Source organism: Pangasianodon hypophthalmus, chromosome 24 (genome assembly GCF_027358585.1).
Source record: "Pangasianodon hypophthalmus isolate fPanHyp1 chromosome 24, fPanHyp1.pri, whole genome shotgun sequence".
NCBI classification, from domain to species: Eukaryota; Metazoa; Chordata; class Actinopteri; order Siluriformes; family Pangasiidae; genus Pangasianodon; species Pangasianodon hypophthalmus.
The window spans coordinates 13,423,752-13,446,087 of NC_069733.1; the positions used below are offsets into that span (position 1 = coordinate 13,423,752).

Here is a 22,336-nt window from a genome sequence, read left to right on the forward strand (position 1 = left end):
ACCTCTAACTTCTCACAAGAATAATGAAAATACAGGACCAACCACATCATTTATGGTATTTGGCAGACACCCTTATCCAGAACAGCTTACATTTATCCCCCTTTTTTTTCATAACTGAGCAGTTGAGGGTTAAGGGCCTTGATCAAGGGCCCAACAGTGGCAGCTTGGTTGTGCTAAAATAGTCCAACCTCTTAACCACTGAGCTACCACTGCCCTACCGCATCACAAATATTTCAATATAAATATACTTAGTGTGTTTCAGTATGGACTTTCCTTTAAAGGTGGAATGGAGGTGGTTTAGGATGTAAGGTACAGAAGTTATTACTTTAGTGCACTTCCATAAGGAGTCACGGGCGGTTTGTAGCTCGGCCCTGGTCATTAAAGAGCTCAGCCTTGACCAGGTCACGTGGGTCAACATCTCGCTCGGCCAGGATGAACACAGCCAGAAAATGGCGGATATTGAGGAGTTACGGGTAGGAGAAAGTGTTATGATAGCTGGCCGCTGCTTTGCACTTGTCGGAGTTTAAAAAGTTTTTTGCTAGGCTTTAGATGTTATCGTTTTATTTCTTAAAAAAAAAACTAAACAGTCGGTTCTTTTCGTTTTGTAGTCAAAAGAGCGTCGATATGTTTTTCCCAGTCGTAGGCCAGAGAGGCGACACTCTGAAGCCCGGACCTGTTCTAAACTGCTAGCACTAGCCATCTAGCCTGCTAGCTACCAGCTGCTTCGCTAGCTATCAAGGTGCTTGGGCTTCAGCTACCTGTCTTTATCAGTCTGCGTTTGGGATATTAGTGCTCACTTCTCATTATGCATTGAGTGGGAAGTATGTCAGTTAATGTTAAATAGATTTTAACATTCAAGAAAAGCTGTACAACTTAGTCTGTGTACGTGAATGTTGTGGTTAATCTTTTGTTATTGTCTGTTAGCATTGTCATTTAGCTCGATAGCTAACTAACACTATTTCTTCAGAGATGTGTAACTGTCTATCGCAAGCTTTATATAGTAAGTTAACTTATGTTTTTTTTTAACGCATGTTACTCTAGAAGTAAATACGAGACCATAATAAAGGCAAATGTTGGCTGTAGCTATCTAACTTGTACAGTGTCTAGCTAACAGTGGTGTTATTATTATTATTATTATTATTATTATTATTATCAAGGTTAACCTTCCTGCTTATAGCCTGTATGTTTTTCTGCTTAAAGTGAGTTCTGTGTCTAATATCACATTAGAATCAACTTGACATGTTCAGAAATCTGACAAAAGATCTTCCTTGCCATTATTTCAAATCTCTTTTTTTTCTTTTTTTTTCTTTAAATCTAACCATGTATATTTATATAGATCAATAAGCTAAGGCTTTTTTCTGACTAACATGCTTCCAGTTAGGTTTTAAAATAATTTTAAAAAAATTCATGTGTGGTTTTTGCAATGTTTCAGTGGTTATTCCATTGGTCTTTGAAATATTAACATTAACATTTTAGATGTTATATGTTTAGATTGGGATCTTTTTTTTTTTTTTTTTTAATAAGAAAAAAGAATAAGTAATTGAAGCATGGACCATAAATACCGAAGGGTCAGTTGAGCCTGTTTACTTGAAGTCTTTAAAATTATGTTGCAGATACACAGGTTGAGCTTAAACCTGGATTTAATTAATGTCTGTCTCTTAGATTTCTAGTTTTCGGTCAGAAAGAATCGTTGTGTACTTGTTTAGACTGATAAAGTTACAATGAATCTAGGTTAAGATTTATTCACTGATTTCTGAAGCCATGTTTAAAGTGCAACACACTTTGATTTAACATCAAAATTAAAACAACTATTTTTTTTAATAGCCTTAAACTGTAAATTAATCAGTGTTGGTTTAAATTCACGGTGCTGGTAATCAGATATTGAATGTCCAGTGTCCATCCTCCTTTTAGTCCTGACTTTCAGTTTCACTGTGTACAGACATGTTACAGGAACTGACATTTCCCCTCTTTTTTCCATCTGGCTTTGTCACATTGATTTGCATGCGCTTTGTGTTTTGTTTCTCAGAATATGATATCAAGTTTCCGCGTCTCGGAGCTCCAGGTACTGCTAGGTTTTGCCGGAAGGAACAAGAGTGGTCGCAAGCATGAACTCCTGCTGAGGGCTTTGCATTTGCTAAAGAGTGACTGTAGCCCTGCCGTGCAGCTCAGAATCAAGGACCTGTATCGCCGGAGATACCCGAGGACATTAGACAGTCTTGCAGAATTGTCTGCTCTAAAGTCAAGCATAAATTCGTACCTACAGTCTGAAGAGAGATCTACAGTTGTGAGTCCGGACCTTTCTCTTGGTGCTAGTCCGTCAGACTCAGCTCAACAGCACGTGGTGCCCATTAAACCAGCAGTGTTTCATGACTCAAAGCCCAGGATGAACATGCAGCAGCCGACACCGCTCATGCCTCCCGTCCACCCGGACGTCCAGATGAAGTCCCTTCCATTTTACGACGTGTTGGACGTTTTGATCAAACCATCAAGTTTAGGTAGTTGTGGTTGGCTTTTTTTTTTTTTTTTTTTGGTAAGAACTGGAGCAGATTTTGCATAGCTCATCAACATTTGCAAATGTTTTTCAACTAACAGATGTTTGGATTTACTACTGGTTAAGAAGATATAATTTTTGGTTATTTAGATTATTCTTTTATATACATCCAGTGCATTCATTACTTATATAAAAGACTATATATAAAAGAGTTTTTCAATCACTATAAAACTTAAGGTTTTATATACAATGGTTAAAGAACATTAACTCAGGTTAATTCTTGGAGTAATTTAAAAACAAAATGTGTTCACTGTATGCAAGATGTATTAGAATTCACAAAATGTGTTTTTCCTTATATTTTACATGCAGGAGCCAGTACAGTTCAGAGATTTCATCAAGAAAAATACTTTATTTTTGCCTTGACTCCACAGCAAGTGCGTGAAGTTTGCATTTCACGGTAAGGACCTGATTTGAATAAATCTTTTGTCCTGATGTGTTATACAGCATGTGTTTCTCATTCTCTTTTATTCATTGTTGAAAGGGATTTTCTTCCTGGTGGCAGAAGAGATTATATGGTTCAAATACAACTCCGGTAAGTTGTCGGGTATAATATTGCTCATTGTTACTAGCTCTGAATAAATTTATCAAGTAACAGGGGAATAACTGTTTGTGTTCGTTGTTAGATTCTGCCTTTCAGAGACTAGCTGCCCTCAAGAGGACAACTATCCCAATAGTCTTTGCATCAAAGTCAATGGGAAGCTCTTTCCTCTCCCAGTGAGTAATTACATGGTTGTGAATTTCAACATACTGTTGCAGTGTAAGACATTTAATATCCAAATAGTTTTTTTACTGTAATGTTTGATGAGGATGACATGGTATTACATATTATGTGCAAAAGTGTTTATAAGGTGCTTATTTTTGTACCAGGGCTATGCACCGCCTCCTAAGAATGGTGTAGAGCAGAAGAGACCAGGCAGACCTTTGAACATCACCTCTCTCGTCAGATTATCATCTGCCGTCCCCAATCAAATATCAGTCACATGGGCACCTGAAATTGGAAAGGTTAGTTTCCCCTCAGCTTTAGCACTATTCTCACCATGCCAATAACATTTTACCAGTCTTGTAACACATCTGCCTTTATTTTCCAGACATACTCCATGTCTGTGTATTTGGTACGGCAGCTGACCTCACCGTTGTTACTACAGAGATTAAGAATGAAGGGAATCAGAAACCCTGACCACTCAAGAGCACTCAGTGAGATCTGCTTCTTCTGTTGGAAATCTTCAGTAGTCTTTGGTTTCAAAAAAATAATAATCATGAAAGAACTAGTTTGGATTTCTGTTGTTGTTATGTATAAACATTGTTCTCTTGTAGCTGTATGATTATTGATTAAAATGATTTAATTATTTATGATGATGATATATTTTCCTTTTCTATGTCAGTAAAAGAAAAGCTCACAGCAGACCCCGACAGTGAAATAGCCACAACCAGCTTGCGAGTCTCACTCATGTGCCCAGTAAGCCCTGAAAACGTTTTATTTATAGTACGTTTAAAAGTGTCTTGTCACATGTGTCTTTTACTAAATCTATTCCGGGTTCACTCAGCTTGGAAAAATGCGGCTAACAGTGCCCTGTCGAGCAGTGACCTGCTCTCATCTCCAGTGTTTCGATGCTGCACTATACCTGCAAATGAATGAGAAGAAGCCCACCTGGATCTGCCCTGTGTGTGACAAGAAAGCTGCATATGAGAGTCTGATCATAGATGGGTAAGTAACTCTCCATTATACCTCGCCTGGCAATATAATGTTTACACCTCACTTGAGATCGTTTCAGCTTATTTAATTTTACTATTTAATTTATGCACTCTTTATTAGGCTCTTTATGGAAATATTAAATGACTGCACAGATGTGGACGAAATCAAGTTCCAAGAAGACGGGACCTGGTGCCCAATGAGACCAAAGAAGGAGACGTTGAAAGTGTCATCTCCATGTTTACCCAAAATTGAGTGTAAGTTCTTTCAGAAATGAGCTTCTTATTTACCTGTTTACACATGTTTTATGTAACCAGATGGTTTAAAACACCAGTTCTTCAAACATCTAATCTATTAACAGGTATAGTTTAACCATTGTTTACGTTCTTTGTTTTTGAATTTTGTATTCTGAGGCAATAGCAATTACCAGTAACGTCTTTAGAGGCAGTATGTAAAGTCATTTTATTAATTGCATTAATAAAAGTGTAGTTTCCAGTTAGTCCTGTGTGTTCTTGGCTGGCATTGAAAATCAGCAACTAGAAATTTTATGAAATAAGTTTATGAAAGCATATTGAATCTATTTATACCTGACAAATAAATAGAGTCAAGCAGGATTTCTTTTACAAGAGTTAATAATCATGATCTTGTCATTTACTTTTGTGTTTTGTTTTATGGTTGGCTGTTACAGATTTATACTGAGAGGAGAAAGGGGGAAAAAAGCAAGTAGGCGATCCTACTTAACCTAGTGGTTTAGAGGTTAATCTAGTGATCAAAGATTATGCTAGAACATAGAGAATTAAATCTGACTATAATACTTTGTACTCTTTATTTATCAATTATTTTTTACTATTTGGCCCGACTGCTAACTCTGTTTCTTGCCTTTCCCTTTTCTTATTTTCTGATTTAATTCTCTATGTTCTAGCATAATCTTTGATCACTAGGTTAACCTCTATCTGTTTTATTTTTCAGGCGCTGCCCCTGTGCGTCCGAGCGCGGTTGTTTCTCACTCAGAGCCCAGCAGTACGAAAAAAGCTGATGTGATTGACCTGACACTTGAAAGCTCATCAGATGAAGAAGCAGAGCCAGACCCTCCCCTGAAAAAGCGCTGTGTCTACATGTCCAAACCCGAGGAGGTGCATAGCAGCAAAGGGTTAGTTGTAGTTTTCACCCTTCTTAGATGTAAAACAGAAATATTTTTATTTATTGCTGTGCTAAGTCCAAAAAGAGATGCAGTCCCCATTGTGAATGTCCAAAAAAGCTAACAAATACTGAATAGTAACAAGATACCCATTATATATCTATTATATACCCATTGTATGATTCAGCAGGAATTATATAATAATAATAATAACACCAAAAAAAATTTAATGTACGTTTATGTAAACCGTAGCAGTGAATTTTCATAGCAGTTCAGTCAATATCTGTAAAATGTTTCATTCACTGGAGCCTGGAGCAGAACGAAATTTGTGTTTATGAAAGTGTCACCAGTTATAACCATAATTCCAGGAGTACTGAGCGCAGACACCTTCCATTTAAATGCATGCAGAGTGAGTTAATAAAATGAATTTGCAAGATAGAGAGAACACAAGCTGTGTTATGCAGAACAGCCAAAGGGTTTGTTGCTGTTAATTTTTGTTGAGGGCATAAACACAACAGGTTTTGTGTGTAAGAAGTGATCAGCTCCCAGGAATTAAGAATCTCTCAATTTGACTCTTGAGTATTTTGAACTAAGAAAATGACCAAAATTTACATCACATCAAACAAATAATATGGTGTTTCCCACCCAGACATAATTACCAATGAGTCCAGTGGTCGGTAACTCAAAAGGTTGTTGCTCTTTAAACGTAGATTTTTCAAGCACATAATATTTGATTTGTATGATGAAACTAAATATGATTTTGCATAATAATAAGAAGAAGAAGCAGGAAGAGGGTGTCTATAATTTTTTCCCCTCATTTCTTAGGGTTTTGACCTATCAGCCATCAACGGTTCGGGTGCCAAATGTCCAGCCGCTGGACACTTCGTACTTGACTTCTTCCATTGCAGACTATGCAGTTCCATTCCACCATTCAACACTGTCCACGATTCCCACCGATATGCAAGGTATGCTGTTGTCTCTGTGATCCAGTCAGATATATTTCCAAGTGTAGCAGTTTGTTGGAAACTGTTGGCTCACTATAGCTTTATTTTTCCCTCATACAGGTCTTGACTTATTTTCGTTACTTCAAGCAGATTCTCAGGTATGTGTTTCAAATCTATTAGAATCCGTAAGTCCACTAGTAAGAACTGTTCTTATTTAATTGGTTAAATAGTTTAATTGCTACATTGTATTATTTTTCACTAATATTATTCAAAAAATTTTGCATATATAGAGTCTGTATCAGGTTTTTGTCATTATTGACTGACAACCATTAGAGTTAAATTTCAAAACAGACGAAATGTGAAATCTTTAAATCTTTCCTTTTATAGGAATCGTGATTTGATTATTAGACAGAAACACTAGGTCTATCATGCTTGCTGTTCTCTTTTAGCATTACCGGACCCCTGTGTTCCTGGAGAATCTGTCCAGCAGCATTCAGAGTGGCACCAGCAGCTCCAGTCTCATGGCCTCATCTGTCCAATACGATTCAACTTCACATCGAGGTAGCTCCAGCCATGAAACGGGTGTCATCACCGGAGGATCCTCAACTCTTTCAGACATTATCTCACTAGATTGAGTCATGGTTTCAGTCTCCCCAATCATCAAACTGCTACGGACCGTGCTTCTGAAAAACTGATATATCTGACTTTAATTGCAATTTAATATTATTTACTAATATGGTAGCTGATATGCACATGGATAATAAGGTTGATTGCATCTAGTTGTTTTCAGAAACCCAGGAGTGTGTCTCTCAATTTCTGAGGAATTAATTTTAACAGTGACTGATACCCATTGCCTTCTTGCCTGGGAGAACTCAACAAACAATACATTGAGCAGAGCGACTTGGAACTTTAGGCACATTGGGACTAGTTTGTGGACCGGCGTGTATTTGTATGTGAACTTTTTCCTCTTTTTACTATTTAAACCACATGTTTTTTGAATAATCACCTCAAAACCTCAACGATGACCTTTATATTTGAAAAAAATCAGGAGTGTACATAATTTGTTTTGTATTGAGTGGTATAACATGCAAATCAGTATCTGTCTAAATGAACCTGTTTTACTGCATAATGTATGGGTCACAATTTCATGCTGCAGTTAGTAGCTGCATTTTTAGAGTCATTTATTTTGGGCCGTTCAGGTTGGTGGAGACATAATCAAGCCATGATGCAACGACATCTTTTATATGTTTTTTTTTTTTTTTTTTTTTTTTTCTTGGGTCCTGAGTTTTGTGAAACTTCTGTACTGTTTTGCTGTTTTGTATCACTTCAACATTTGCATTTTTAAAAAGGTGCTGCAGACGCTGGTTTCACAGCAATGCTTAGACCTGAAAGTCAAAATAGTCAAAACAGGCTCATAGCCCACAGGGGGTACACTGTGAAACAGGTTTCCTGGTTGGGTTAAACTCCAACATGACGCTTGCCACCAAATTGCTAATTGTTATCCACCTTTATGCTGTTGATGTGGGTTTTCTGAATTCAGCTTTCATTTAGTTGGAATTTGGGCTTGTTCTGAGGTGTACCCCAACATATGAAGGACTAACAGCCCAGGTCTCAATAAATACAGCAATTTGTGGCACCAGCTCCAATGTAATAGCTGGTCGTGGTTTCGTCTACCATTTTTAATTCACTTGGATTTAACGTACAATTCACTTTATATAATGCCTACATGCTGTCGCTCTCGTAGAGAATAACAACAATGTTGACAGATCCTATGTCTTCTTACAGATTAAATTATGTATACTTTCAAATATGTAATAAAGCACATGATCACTTTTTTAGGGCACTGCATTGTAGCTTGACCAAAATGCTGAACTTTAGTCAAACAAGCGATAGTGTGCCAATCTGAACACTAAGGGGGCAGATTTTTCACAATGTGTTAATTTTATGAAAATTCTTTTACATAATTAATTTAAATGATTCGCTAGGTCAGGTGTAGCTTTAAAAGAATTGAAGCACACTGAAATTTGCTTGTATGTGCTGTAGATGTGGATGTCCACCAAAACATCAGCAGTAACATTTCACTTAAAAAAAATTGAATCACCAAACTGTAAAATTTAATAGAAACTGTACAATAAGCACAACTGTAGCAAGTTATTTGCCTAGTTGTTTATATATGTTTAAGATGCTCCCCATTCAAATGCCAGGAAGCTCTTGAGTACAAAGCAGTTCCACCTTTGCTATGTAAACCTTCTGATTTTCCAACATAATCCTTAGTGTCCAAGATTTTGAATCTAAGCCAGTGGTAATATTAGGGGAATTGTGCCACCTGATTTACAAGTCTGAACAAAAAAAATCTGGTTTTAGAATGTAAGATGATACAATGTTTGGAAAGCATTAAATACCTATTGGTTTGAAAATGTGAAAATATTCAGGATGTTCTTTTAATAGCAATTCATAGATATCTGAATTAATCTCATTCTAAAGTATATTAATGTCCAAAACTGACTAAATTCTACCCTATAAGCCATATATTATTTTATTTAATTTGAAGCATTTGAGGGTTTAGCTCTGCAATCCACAGGCTTCAGCCCCGTTTTATGTAACAACATTTTTATATCTAGTAAACTTTTGTTCATTTTTACAAGATTTGCGCCTTTGTAACTAATTAAATGACTGCTTATATGGTTATTGTATTAGAGATTATAGTAACTGATATTAGTACTTAAGTCTTGTAAGTCTTGGATGGTGTGGATGAAGAAACAGATGGGTGCAAGTCCATATAGTTATTTATGATATTATGTACTGATTTACAATGATTGTACTCCAAATGCTTATTTTTGACTCAAATTGTGCCATTTAAACATATGCAGCAAAAGGCAGTAAATGATGTCTATTATGTCTATCTGAATACCTACATGCTGTTGTGTTTCTTTTTTAATATTTAAAAAAATGTAAAGCAAAATTCAGCCTCAGCCTTCAGACACTTGACACAGCGTTAAGGTGCTCAGTTTTTATTTGCTGTGAACATCAACAGTGTGGAAATCTCAAGTAACACTTATTAATATTAATGTACATGTATATTTCCATATACTTATGCTTGTAGATATGCAACACTGAAAGAATGAGGTCTAACAAACCACTAAATGCTCTTTTAGCCTTTAGTCTTAGAGAAATTACAGTTTGTCCAGGAAGTTATCTAAAGCCGGGATGCCCTCCTTCAGGCCTTTACGCTTGCGGGTCTCGGCTACGACCTGCGAGGGCCTGCTGTTGGCATCATATGGGTCTCCTGGAAGGATCTGCCAGTGGTCAAACACGCACTGAGGGAAGGCCTGGCCACCTGTGTTGGACCTCAGATCTGCTGTGAAACCTGCAGAGGAATCAACCATGATATTTTAGATAAAGGGTTTGCAAGAGAAGCACTTTACAAACCCATTTAAAATCTATGGGATACTGCATTTAATGTATAATGTATATTAATTAATTAATTAATATAAATGTATATTTATTTTTAAGATAAACATACCAAATGATTCGTTTACAGGAAGATATGCCTTCACAACAAATATAGGTGTTCCTGCCACTTGAGACTCCTCAAAGACGTGGCCTCTTTTCCTGTTCAGGACACCATAGATACCACCGACAACTTGCTCCGGACACTACAGGGAACATGGGTGAGCAAATGTTTGAGTGTTTTCTGGAGTGTTTAAGTAATAATTTCACCACTTTTCATTTCGCTTCTTTTCAAAATCGAGAAGGATTTTGGCTCACTAATTTGGCTTACTAATTGTGTGTATGTGAAGTGGGTGAGCTGTTTAAGCGTCGTGTCTCATGAAAACCGGTCATTTCTGCCAAGTGAAACAGTCATTCTTTTAAGAATGATAGAGAACGAACTCATTTTTACAGAAGTGCTCAGTATTACCGGAAACGTGCAGCATTTTGCTGTCTTTATCTAGGATTTGAATGTTAAAACATTGTTACTGATAGATATTTTGTTTATATTAAGTTGCATTGTAATGTGCTTGTATTTTTGGTTGAAATTAGTTTGACATGACAAATTTTAATTGATACTTTAAGGTATGATGGTATTAAAATGTTGATAGTCTAGCTGTTAGCAATTGTTAAGAAGAAGTGCTACCCTTTCAAGGATGTGATTTCACTATTATTAAATGTTAAAATTATTAGTAATAGTTAGATAAGAGTTCTTGCTAGCAGCCATTACATGTTGAATTTACCTGAATCTCCACCAGGTAAATGGGCTCCATTAATCGTGGTTGTGCGGTCAACACAGAGGCGTACAGGACTCTACGGGCTGTAGGGATGATCTGGCCACCTCCTCTGTGTATCGCATCAGCATGCAGGGTGACATCGTGGATGTCAAATCGCACTCCCCTCATGTTCTCCTCGCAAAGTGCCCCCTAAAGAAATACAAAGAAATGCAAATTGTCCTAACTGTAATAATACTAATACTAAGGGGCCTGAGATATGAAGTATTGTCTGACTGTTTACTATATAAATTGCACTGGCACCATTTGTATTCTGTGAATCCATCCCCATATCATCTGCAGATGTTGTTTCTGGGCTTAACTCACCTCCTTGGTTGCCCACTGGAAACCAGCCACCACGCTATCCTTGATCTCATTCAGATATTGTACTCCCTTCGTTATGTCCACAAGAATGTTAGGTCCGCTACCATCTGGTCCAAAGCACCATATCTTACGAGCCTCTGTGACCTCCCACTCATACTTTTCAGCCAGGTAGCGAGCTCTCTGTTTAAGTTCTTGCCTAGCTGTCACTTCTCCCTTATCAACATCCTCAGCCAAGCCGTCTGGGAAGGGACGAGCCTTCATGTACAGACGGTTGTGCTTGTTAGGAGATTTGGACAAGCACACTTGGTCAGAATCGTCGCTCACTGTTTCACGATATGACACCACTGGGTCTGATTTCTGGAAGGAAAGCCAGCCAACAGTCAGTTATCATTATCTGATATGAAAGTATGTTGGTGCTACAGATAGATGTAATGGTGTTGAGCTTTAGGATTAGGTTAGGGAGGTAGTATAAAAGTGAAGCCAGGATATAATACATCAATAGTACATTAGTAGTCAGATGAGGTACAGATTTTATGTCTGTTTATTTGTATAATATTTGCATTCTTGTCACGTTACCTTCAGGGGGATACAGGCATGATCTTCCTCAAGATCTTTTAAGCAAATTTCCAGATGTAGCTCTCCTGCGCCAGCCACAATGTGCTCACCAGACTCTTCAATGATACACTGGAGGACATAAAGAAACATAAGCTGTAGAACTGCCATAGTTTCTGTTTCGAGAATGGCCATACTGGCCCAGGTCTTTTTTTTTTTTTTTTTTTGGTCGGTTAGTTTTTAAGGGCTAGTTCTCACCTGTTCTACAACATCTACCTCTCCAGGGGGTGGAAACTAACATGTTTCCTCAGTTTTTTGAACCTCTGCTACAACATCATTGGACAGTTAAATGTGGTTATAAGAGGGCTATTGTCACTGTGATCAACAGGGGAAAAGACTGCAATCCACCCCACCTAAAAACCAGGGCTAATTTTGTTCTCAGACTCCCAGTCTCACCAGGATTCAAATTCAAAACTTCTCAAAACTCACCTGAACCATAGGGTCAGACTTGGCCAGACGTTTAAGACCTTCTACCAGCTTTGGAAGGTCAGCTGGGTTCTTGGCCTCCACGGCCACTCTCACTACAGGACTAACGCTGAACTTCATCACTCGCATGTTGTGAGATTGCTCATAGGTGGTAATGGTACCAGTCTTCACCAAAAACTGATCAACTCCAACCAGTCCAACAATGTTCCCGCATGGCACATCTTCAATGGGCTCAACATATCGGCCCATCATCAGGATGGTTCTGCAGTCAAAAAGATCACTGGTAAAAGTTATCACGCTATCTTCTCCTGCTCCTGGTCATCTGCTAATTCCCACCCACCAGCCAGCTCTCCACATCACATGGCAGTGATCATCTGGGGAGGCTAACATGTGCTTCCTTTCGAGACACATGAAGTCAGCCACCACATTTTTTTTTTCCTAACTGCTGCTCGTGCTACAACACAGGGCAGTGTAACACCTTCAGAGGAAAGCGCTATCTGCCCTCTTCCACATACCTGAGCTCACAAATGCCTGCAACAGCTTAGTGTCCCTGACTGAAAAGGGAAAGAGAGTACGCTATCTCTCTGACCCAGAGAGCATGGCCATTTTTAGACCCTACATTCCCATCATCAGGATTCAAACTCACGATCTCTCAACGATAGGCCAAACACTTTTCTGTTGCGTCACTTGGGAGCCAAAAGTCTGTTTTTTGGGTGGATAATTTGATATATAACCTGGAAACAAACCTTTGAATGGGTTTCAAGTACAAGTCCTCCTTCTTTCCTGGGGTATAGTTTGGGCCCATAATGCGCACCTTCTGCCCCGTGGCAACAACACCAGAGAAAACACGACCAAAAGCATAGAATCTGCCCTTGTCGCTAGTTGGTACCATTTTGGAGACATACATCATCAGTGGAGCTTTAGGATCACAGTTCTTGATACCTAAGGAGTTCATGGCAGAAAAAAATGGTTACCAGTTGCTCCAAATTTGGTTGTCAGTTATCATTGTGAGTTTATAACTTTACATTTGTCGTTATAGTGATTTCCTACTTACCCATGGCTGATTCATCATCTCCTGGGCCTTCATACAGCAGCTCGCAGCGATATCTCTGGGCCGTGACCGGTGAAGGTAGATGGATGGTAATCATCTGGAGCAATGCATCACCTGCAGGCAACCAGCGGCGCATCACAGCCTGTACATGGCAGGAAAGCACACTGAAAACATACCTATACAGGTGAAAATATTCAACTTATTATGTAAGTATTCATAAATGATCTCACCTTAAGCAGTGGTTTTCCTTCTTTCTCCTTATCTTCAGCATCAAGCTTAATGTTCAGTTTTTCAATCAATTTCTGGGTCTCCTCCTTCTTGAAGTTCATGATGGCATCGAACACCTTTCCAAACAATATTTAAAACAACTGTATTAGATTTTAAAGTGAACTTTAGGTATCTTTTGTGGCACTGTTTCTTCCCAGTCAACAAGATAAAACCATGGGAATTTTTGTCTGTCTATGTCAACAGCTATCTTGTTTTATATTTTCTAACCTGCATTGTATATAGGTATTGTAGTACTTTAAATATCAGTTTGTCTGATAAAGAAAGCTGAAGCATTTTTTTCATGCAGTAAGTCAGTGGCCAGAAAAGTGAGTCCTCGTTGTAAGGCTGTAAGTACATTTTAAGGCTGTGTTTGCCAAAAGCATCACAGTGTCCAATGCCAGATGTCTCTACTGCTATCTAAGCTTCTTTATGATATAATTTTTTGATTCTTTTAATGTGCACCTTAAAAATTGGATCCAGCACAAGTTGGCAGAATGTGCGTGGGAGTTTTTTCCCCTCTGCACTGGTTGCTGTTTTGCTGAATTTTCCACAGGAAGGATCAAAATACCTGAGGAATCAAAAACAATATCATAGAAAGATTAATATATTTAAAATCCCCAACCCTGACACCCTGGATCTTAAACTTTTCTTCATTTATTTTATACATCTCTTACAGAATATTACTTCTACTATTACATCTCAATTCTTTGAGTTCTTTTTGGATAATTTCATCCTTGGATCCCTTTCTACTGTCCAAATATTAAAAAGAACAGAACAGATACGTTTGCTTCACTTACTTGTCTCCCCAGAGTTTCTTCATCATCTCCTCCACCTTTTTGCAGCGCTCTTCAGGTGGTACATCTCCTTTTTTCTTTTCACCTTTGGCAGCAAATTTGGCTACGTACATCTCAGCAAACTGCTTCAGGGTAAAAGCCCAACCATGGAGGCCTGAACCAAATCCAACTGTACCAACAACAGGGTCCACCTGGAATTAGTTGAAAAACAAGATATGTTAAAACGTGTACGCACAAATTAACTTGAGTAAATAAGAATAATATATGTAGTGTCGTTCTAAATCCCAAGGATTCTTTACAAAGAGTAGTAGATGCACAAGATATGAAAAAGACACCAAAAGCAAAATAGCAAAATAAAACTGATGAGAACTGATGACAGCTGATGAGAACAAGGAATGCTTAAATCCAGATTAAACTGGCTGACTACCATAATGTTGCCCATTGGTCCATGTTCTCCTTCGCCATAAGTGGAGATGATGACATTGACGTTCTCTACGATGCGCTGGAAGGTCTGGAACAGCTCATCCGGATCCAGCTGCAGCTCAAGCAAGGCACGGTCCATCTTGTTCATCATCAAGACTGGTTTGATGCGTTCGGCAATAGCCTGCCTCAAAACGGTCTCGGTCTGCACACACACACCTGGAGAATACACATAATTACAGTTATAATATGAAGAACTAACATCCCAGAAGGACAAAATGTAATGGCTTTAATCGTTTTATTGCTTCGCCATTCAAGATATGTTACATGGAAGCTACCAAGCACAGATTGACTTTTTCACATTTGGAGGAAATGCTGTTTAGAATTTTGGAGAGTTTTTAGATCTTACATTACGAGACTGTTTTTTATTACATTCTTAAATAATATTGATATTCCAGCAATTTCCACTTGACTGCAGTTAATCTTTCTTATCGTACATAAAAAACAGTCAGTGAGCCAGGGAATTTTTTTTTTTTTTTTTTTTTTTTTTTTTTTTTGAGATTTTCAGGGAATTTCCGAAGTCAAAACTGCAAATGACCCTTTCAATTTGACCTGCTGAAGTCCAGCACCATCATACCTGATACACAGTCTACTACTACGAGAGCTCCATCAGTAACTCTCAGAGCTGCCGTCACCTCGGACGAGAAGTCCACGTGACCTGGAGAGTCAATCAGGTTTATGAGAAAACCAGATCCGTCCTTGCACTGCTTGATGAAGGCCAAGTCATTGTCGCTGAGCTCGTAGTACAGAGAGATAGCTCTGCATTGAAGATAATACACAGGTCCTTTTAAAATGTATAGACTTGCGCTACTTTTGTTTAATGACTTGGATGTTAAATATTCATTAACAGCTTCCATATTTAAATATAAATATGGAAGCTGTTAATGAACAATTTATTAGCTGCCAGTACATGATTGTTTCTGAAGAAGTAGGAATAGTAGATATTTATGACATCTGGGAGAGGATTCAGTTTGGAATCCTTTTGCCAATTTTGTACACATGGTGAGAGACTTCTTTTTTTACAGTGTCAATAGATTACACTGAGATGTGGTAAAGTCGCTGGATGCTGTGGATCTTTAAGCCACAACTATGAATACCTACGTTGACTTGATGGTGATGCACCTCTCCTGTTCATCCTTCCTCGTGTCCGTGAACCTGGTCTCACCAGCTCGTGCAGAGGCAATGATACCTGCCTTGCACACTAGAGAGTCAGTGAGAGTGGATTTGCCATGGTCCACATGGGCGATCACGGACATGTTCCTAATGTTGGACTTTTTGTCCATGATCTCACGGATCTGGTCTACTGTGAAGTTCACCTGAGAGAAAGAGAGCACATCGATTTTTGGAATATTAAAAGATAATTGCTTTCCATGTGACCGTTGAAGGAACTCATGACAATGACAGGAACTCAACATGATTACCAATTCTACTTTTTAGATAATAAAAACAAATAAAGTGCAAAAATCTTAAATGTAATATCTTAATCTTAATCTTAAATGTAATATCTAAGCAAAATGTTCCTTCATTATCACAAACAAACAAAAAAAAATATCATCAATTAGCGTATCTTCAGACATGAATGGTAAATAATCAAATCACAATAACTAAATCACAATGATATCAGTTCAAAAGCTATCCCCTTTTCTGAATGTAAAATGTAACTTTGCATTGCATTGTAACTCCAAACTTATTCATATGATGTCTGTTTTTATCGTATTTTTCCTGACATTTACTTCAGTAACATTTTTCATTCTACAGTAACCACTTTATCACACCCTAAATGGGACACCAGTTCATCGCAGGGCACCATGCATACACACACACACATTCACACACTGGAGGTCCTGTGAGATGGCAATGCTACCTGCAGCTAGAGCTAGTGCTAGTAAGTAAGTAGAGATAGTAATGTTAAACTGAATCAGCCTCTCAGTAGTATCTCCTTTTTGTACACTCTTCTGGGCACAAACTCCAGAATGTTGAAGGTTGTAATGCATGTTTTGACCTGGTAGCAAAAACCTAACATATTATGCAAATGAACACACTGAAACTAGATATAACTAAGGTCCAAAAGGGTCAGTATCAGCACAATTTAGTCAAACCACATGCTATTGACTACATAGTGCACTATTTTGGCAGTCTGCCATTTTGTGCCCTGCTATCTTCCTTTGCCACACTCTTACCACTTGTGCCAATTACTTGTTTGTCTGATAAGAACACTTTCACTCCTGAAGCAACACAAACACACACCCAACACATATACACACTTCATTACTGTCACTCCATACCAATCACCCCCTCCTTGAGACACCCAGGTAGTGATGGGCATTAAGACTAACTGTTGTGATTCGATATTCCCAAACTCTTAATTAAAGTAAATCTAAAAACACTGCAGGCCTACAGGCTACAATATTGAGCACCTACCCCTACACTAACCTATATTCACGGCTTCAGGAAAACAGGTTTATCTTATTTTGTTTTTTTAGTGTGCAGGCTAGGTCCGGTATTCTTAAATGTTTTGCACCACAGATATATATTTTATGAAAATAAACCAACTATTCAAATACTAGACACATTAGGGCCAATACAGTGAGTATACAAAGTCTATACATCCCTGTTAATATTGGTAGGTTTTTCTGATGTAAAAAATTAAACCAAGATAAATCATGTCAGAACTTTTTTTCACCTTTAACCTGATACAGCAACCAAGAAAATTTTGGTGAAAAACAAGAAAAAGAAAAAACGTACAATGACCTGGTTGCTTCAGTGTGCACACCTTTTTATAATGGGGCATGTGACTGTGCTCAGCATAAACCAATCACAGTCAAACTCATGTTCAAAAGTAATCATTGTACGCCTGTAATCAGTGAAGTTATTCTGATTAACGCCTATTAAAGATCAGCTGTTTCTTTAGGAAACAGAGTTCTTGGTTTCAGCCAACTGCTGAAGCCATGGTCTACAAAGAGCTTACAAAGCATGTACAGGATCTCACTGTTGAAAGACATCGATCAGGAGAGGGGTACATTAGAACACCGCAAAGGCCATCATTAACAAGTGGAGAAAATGGGGCACCACAGATATATTACCAAGAAGAGGATGTCCCTCTAAAATTGATATAAGGACGACATGAAACTATCCCTGACAAGCTATCAGGGAGGCTGAGAGCTACAGCAACATTAAAAAAATGCAAGAATATCTGGCAAGTGCTGGTTACTCCCTGCATGTTACAACAATCTCTCATATTCTTCACGTCCAGGATATGGGGTAGGCCAGAACGTTATAGAAAATTAAAAATACATAGCAGTCCTTTCTCACCAAAACAAAAGTCCAAGCCAGCCTAAATTTTGCCTAACCATATTGCAAAATGTATTAAGGTCTGATGAGACCAAGGTAGAACATTTTGGGCCTAATTCTAAAAGATGTTTGGTACAAAAACAAGACAGCTTATCACTCAAAGAACCCCATATCCACAGTGAAGCATGGTGGTGGAAGCATCACATTTTGGAGCTTTTGCTTCTTTTCAGCTGATACTGGAGCTCTAGTCAAGAGAAAGGGACACATGGATAGCTCCATATACCAGTCTATTTTGGCACAAAACCTGTTGGCCTCTGTTAGACAGCTGAAGATGAAGAAAAAAGTCACCTTCCATCACGAGTCAACAAAGGAATTGCTTCAGAAGATCAACATTTTGGAACAGATCAGTCAAAGCCACAGTATTTTTAATATCCATTGTATATATCATTATATGTATTTATTGGATTCATTAGGTCTCTTTATTCATGACCGCAAAACCAGTTACGCTGTGGTAAAATGTAGAATCAAAACATTTTACATAGTATTACGGGCACTTTTCCAAGATTTCTTAAAATTGCAGTAACTCTTAAGTTGACATTGTTTATAGGCTACTTGTTTATCAACTAATGACTAGATAATTACAAGTATAATACCTTAATAATAACTCAAATGATATAAAAACTTACTGTAATGTGTTTTCTTACTTTTCTTAAAAAAAAAAAAAAAAAAAAAAAAAAAGAAAGAGGTTCTAGAGTATAGGCAGTTCTTGACCCCTCTTTATGCCAGGTTTTGTTCATATTCAAAAAGGGGATCTCAGCCACAATGTTACAGAAATTTAAATGTAAAAAAAAACAAAACAAAAAAAAACATAGCTATTCTCCACTGGCCCTAGACTATAAACAATTCTGGATGCTTCAACTTTGTCAGGGTTGATCCAGCTGCCTACTTTGTTACTCTTCAATAAAGGGGGATCTCGACCAGAACATTATAGAAAATTAAAAATTAATAAATAGGTTTAAAAACCTATCCTGCAGTGATCCTTAGGGGTCTGTGGACCCCATTTTAAGAACCATGGTTCTAAAATATTCTGGACCTCTAAACTTTGTCAGGTTTTGTTCATTTGCCCATGTTGCTAAGCTTCAAAAAAATGGATCTTGGCCGTAACATAATAGAAGATGGGGGGAAAAAAAACATGGCCATCAGTGACACAAAGTGGGGGTACTATGGGTGCTGCACCCCACATTTCAGGAATTGTGCTAAAATAATAATAATAATCATAAATCATCATCAAATCATCATCATCATCATATATACATAGTGCTTAAAATTCCAGCACTCCCAGTGTAAATCATCTTCCTGTGTCCCTGATGACTATGCTCCATTGATCGCCCCTGTGCTCCCCTAACTCTACTTTAAGAACTGCTGATATTCTGGACCCCTCAAATTTACGTCAGGTTTTGTTAATCTTCCAAAAGTGAGCTCTTGGCCATAGCATTATAGAAATAAAAACGAAATATTAGCTATGCTGCTCTAATTCTTGCCCCCCCCCCCCCCCGCCCCCCTTCTGACACCCAAGGTTCCAGAATATTCTGTTCTTTATGCTTAAGAATCGATTCATTTTAAAGAGTCGTTCAGAAAGAAAGACTCGTTTGCGAGTTGCCCATCACTGAGTCCTCGCGGGCTGTGTGCCAATGAAACTCGAACGCGCGCGCCGCAGTGAGCCGTGGGCGTGAACGCGTTATTTATAACGCCGCTAAGTAACGTTATGCCGCTTAATGTGGGTAGAAGGCCATATCACAAAAATAACAGCGCAATCAATCCGAAAGGAGCCATTCAGCTGGGGTAACAGTCGTCCTCTCGGGGCCTTATTTACCATGAATCGCCACATGTAATGACAGATTAATAAACGATTCTAGAAAACTCCAGAAAGCTTTCTCCTGAGATGTAGTCTATCTGCGTCACAGGACGCGGTGCGATGGCCATGAAACTCAGCACCGACCTAAATAAGATTAAACCAGTCTCCCTAGCAGGTTGTCATTGCGTCATTGGAATAAATCAAATAATAAATAATAGACCAGACAGCAGGAGCGGTGGATCAAAGCGTGACACAGCTAAACAGCACGCATTTCTAGCTCAGTTCTATAGAAAGTCTATTCGCCGTGTCCGTTTCCCGCAGTAAAATGACCGTACCATTGTGGCGAAGGGCTGTCCGGTGTGAGACGCCTGGGCTGGGGATCTGCGCTCCTCCGCTTCTGCACTCGAGGGGGGAAAAAGGGAGAAGATGACGCTGGATGGGAGTTTATGCTGCGGCACACACACACACACGCGCGCGCACGCACGCACACACACACACACACACACATTCACTCGGTCATGTGGAGAGAGTCATATGGACCGGAGATGATGGCGCAGTGTTTCCCAGCTCCAGAATTATTGACACCCTTCATAAAATGATCCAACTGGGAAAATAAACAGCACATGAATGAGTGCTATTTTGAGCCCTAAATGTGTGAGGACACTGTGTAAGTTATTTTAACACAATCTTTTTGCATTTTTCCCTTCAAAATTATCTTCACCCTCAAATGGTGAAGATAATTTTGAAGGGGAAAAAAGAAAATACAAAAAGAGACCTCTGTTCTGTTCAGAACTATCTAAAAAGATGTTTGAAATGTCTGAAATTTTATACCTGTACACCTGCTCAGACCAGGGGATATATGTGTGTGTGTGTGTGTGTGTGTGTGTGTGTGTGTTTCTTCAATCTTGAACAGTCCAGTTTCAGTGAGTCTGTGTTGACTGTAGCCTCAGATTCCTGTTCTTGGCAGACAGAACTGGAACCCCATGTGGACTTCTTCTGCTGTAGCCCATTCACCTCAATGTGCTTTCTGAGATGCTTTTCTGCTCACCACGGTTGTAAAGAGTGGTTATGTTTGAACATCACCAGTTTTCTGGTGAATAAATATATATATATATATATATATATATATATATATATATATATATATATATATAGTAAACATGTTTTGAAAATGAAGCATTCTAACTATTTCATCATCCTAAAGGAAATTCTATAATAATTCTATATTAAGCTCACCAAACCAGAGAAAAGTTTACATACTCTGCCAACAGAATTAGAGGCATTATTTACTGAGAAGGAGAAAGGCGCATTCATAAGATCCCGAGCCAAATGGATTGAGCTAGGTGAGAAGATCTCGTCTTACTTCTTTAATTTGGAGAAAAAACGTGGTGAAAAATAAAAATCTCTTCTCTCTATATCAGTGGTCTATTTTGATAAAGTACACCCCTAATCACAAGATTAGCAAAGAGAACTCTGATATTTGTGCCATTGCATTTGTTCAACAGATAACTGGCGGCCAATAACAGAACAAGACATCCCTCATCTAATATTATGGATTATTTGAAATAGTACTGCTTACTATTAATTTCTGATGCTGTATATTATTTATCAATAAGTTTAATTTATGGTTATTTTTAATCATTATTATAAGGCCCTTTACTAATTATAATAATAATTATAATAATACTAAATATAATAATAATGTCTTATTCTATTTTAAAGTTATAAATTGTATAGTTTAGTAATCAGTGTGTTCTAATGCATAACCTGTTCAAAATAAGGGATGGGGGCATGGATCAGGATCATGTATATATGAGTATATATAGTACTGTGCAAAAGTCTTAGGCACCCTATTTTTTTTAGTACAAACTTTGTTATAGATTTTTATTACAAAAACATTTTACATTTCCAAATATTAGTTTTCCAGCACAAAATTTAATGTTACAGAAAAATGTTTGTATGTCAGTAAAGAAAGCAGCGTATTATGTAACAGACCACTTTTCAGACAAAAGCCATAATGAAGGCTGCTGGGTTTTGCTGTAAAAATAAGAAGCGAGTCGACAGTCAAAGTCTCCAGAAGAGCTGTGGCTGATTCTGCAAGATTCTCAGTAAAACTTACAGCTCATTTCCTTATAAAACTGCACCAGTTATACATGAGACTACTATTTAGCAAAGGATCGTCACACCTAATATTGAATTTGTTTCATTTATTACTGTTTACTGCTCTTTATAGTATTATTTTAAATGTAGAAACATTTAGTTTCATTATTTTTTGAAGGCATCTTTGCTCTACAGCATTTCTTTGCATGTGCCTAAGACTTTTGCACAGTACTGTAGAGTCATTGATCTGGATCAGGACCACTGATACAGTCCATTGCTCAGGACCTACTTCCTGAACAGATTCTTCTTCTTTGGTTTAAATGCAGGTTACTCTTTATGAGCGTTACAGCCACCCACTGGTGGAATTTTGCATGACTGGCACCTAATCCTAAATTTTTTGGGCATGTATACTGTATGTGCTTATATGTAATGCTAGGCATCAGTCATCAGTCAGTGTTGTGTGTTCATAATTCCCTGAAAACCCAGTTCAGGTCACAGCAGCCCAAATGCACTCCAGTATAATCTGCAGCCTAGGACAGTATCCTCACTCT

At 38.1% G+C, this 22,336-nt stretch overlaps 2 protein-coding genes across 6 annotated transcripts; one reads left to right on the forward strand and one right to left on the reverse strand.

The window, feature by feature from the left end:
• The first annotated feature begins 365 nt into the window (after positions 1–365).
• On the forward strand, positions 366–9,231 carry pias2 (protein inhibitor of activated STAT, 2). 4 transcript variants are annotated; one of them, XM_026931115.3, is made up of 14 exons: positions 366–473; positions 2,027–2,495; positions 2,861–2,948; positions 3,033–3,083; positions 3,175–3,265; positions 3,419–3,553; positions 3,640–3,745; positions 3,934–4,007; positions 4,096–4,256; positions 4,365–4,498; positions 5,211–5,391; positions 6,205–6,344; positions 6,444–6,481; positions 6,773–9,231. In XM_026931115.3, the coding sequence occupies exons 1-14, from the start codon at positions 450–452 to the stop codon at positions 6,956–6,958; spliced, it is 1,878 nt and encodes a 625-aa protein (XP_026786916.1). In that variant the 5' UTR covers positions 366–449; the 3' UTR covers positions 6,959–9,231. The 4 variants fall into 4 exon arrangements, with proteins under 4 accessions (XP_026786916.1, XP_026786919.1, XP_026786917.1 ...); XM_026931118.3 differs by having other exon boundaries at positions 408–821; XM_026931116.3 differs by having other exon boundaries at positions 408–739.
• An 87-nt stretch (positions 9,232–9,318) lies between these two features.
• eef2l2 (eukaryotic translation elongation factor 2, like 2) lies at positions 9,319–20,211 on the reverse strand. Of its 2 annotated transcripts, XM_026931114.3 has the most exons (15): positions 20,021–20,211; positions 15,641–15,855; positions 15,117–15,298; positions 14,487–14,698; positions 14,063–14,250; positions 13,728–13,833; positions 13,229–13,342; positions 13,002–13,140; positions 12,694–12,889; positions 11,951–12,209; positions 11,486–11,593; positions 10,913–11,266; positions 10,556–10,738; positions 9,847–9,979; positions 9,319–9,690 (listed from the first exon to the last, which is right to left on the reverse strand). In XM_026931114.3, the coding sequence occupies exons 1-15, from the start codon at positions 20,021–20,023 to the stop codon at positions 9,497–9,499; spliced, it is 2,586 nt and encodes an 861-aa protein (XP_026786915.1). In that variant the 5' UTR covers positions 20,024–20,211; the 3' UTR covers positions 9,319–9,496. The 2 variants fall into 2 exon arrangements, with proteins under 2 accessions (XP_026786915.1, XP_034154866.1); XM_034298975.2 differs by lacking the exons at positions 15,117–15,298; positions 20,021–20,211 and having other exon boundaries at positions 15,641–15,848.
• Positions 20,212–22,336: the final 2,125 nt, after the last annotated feature.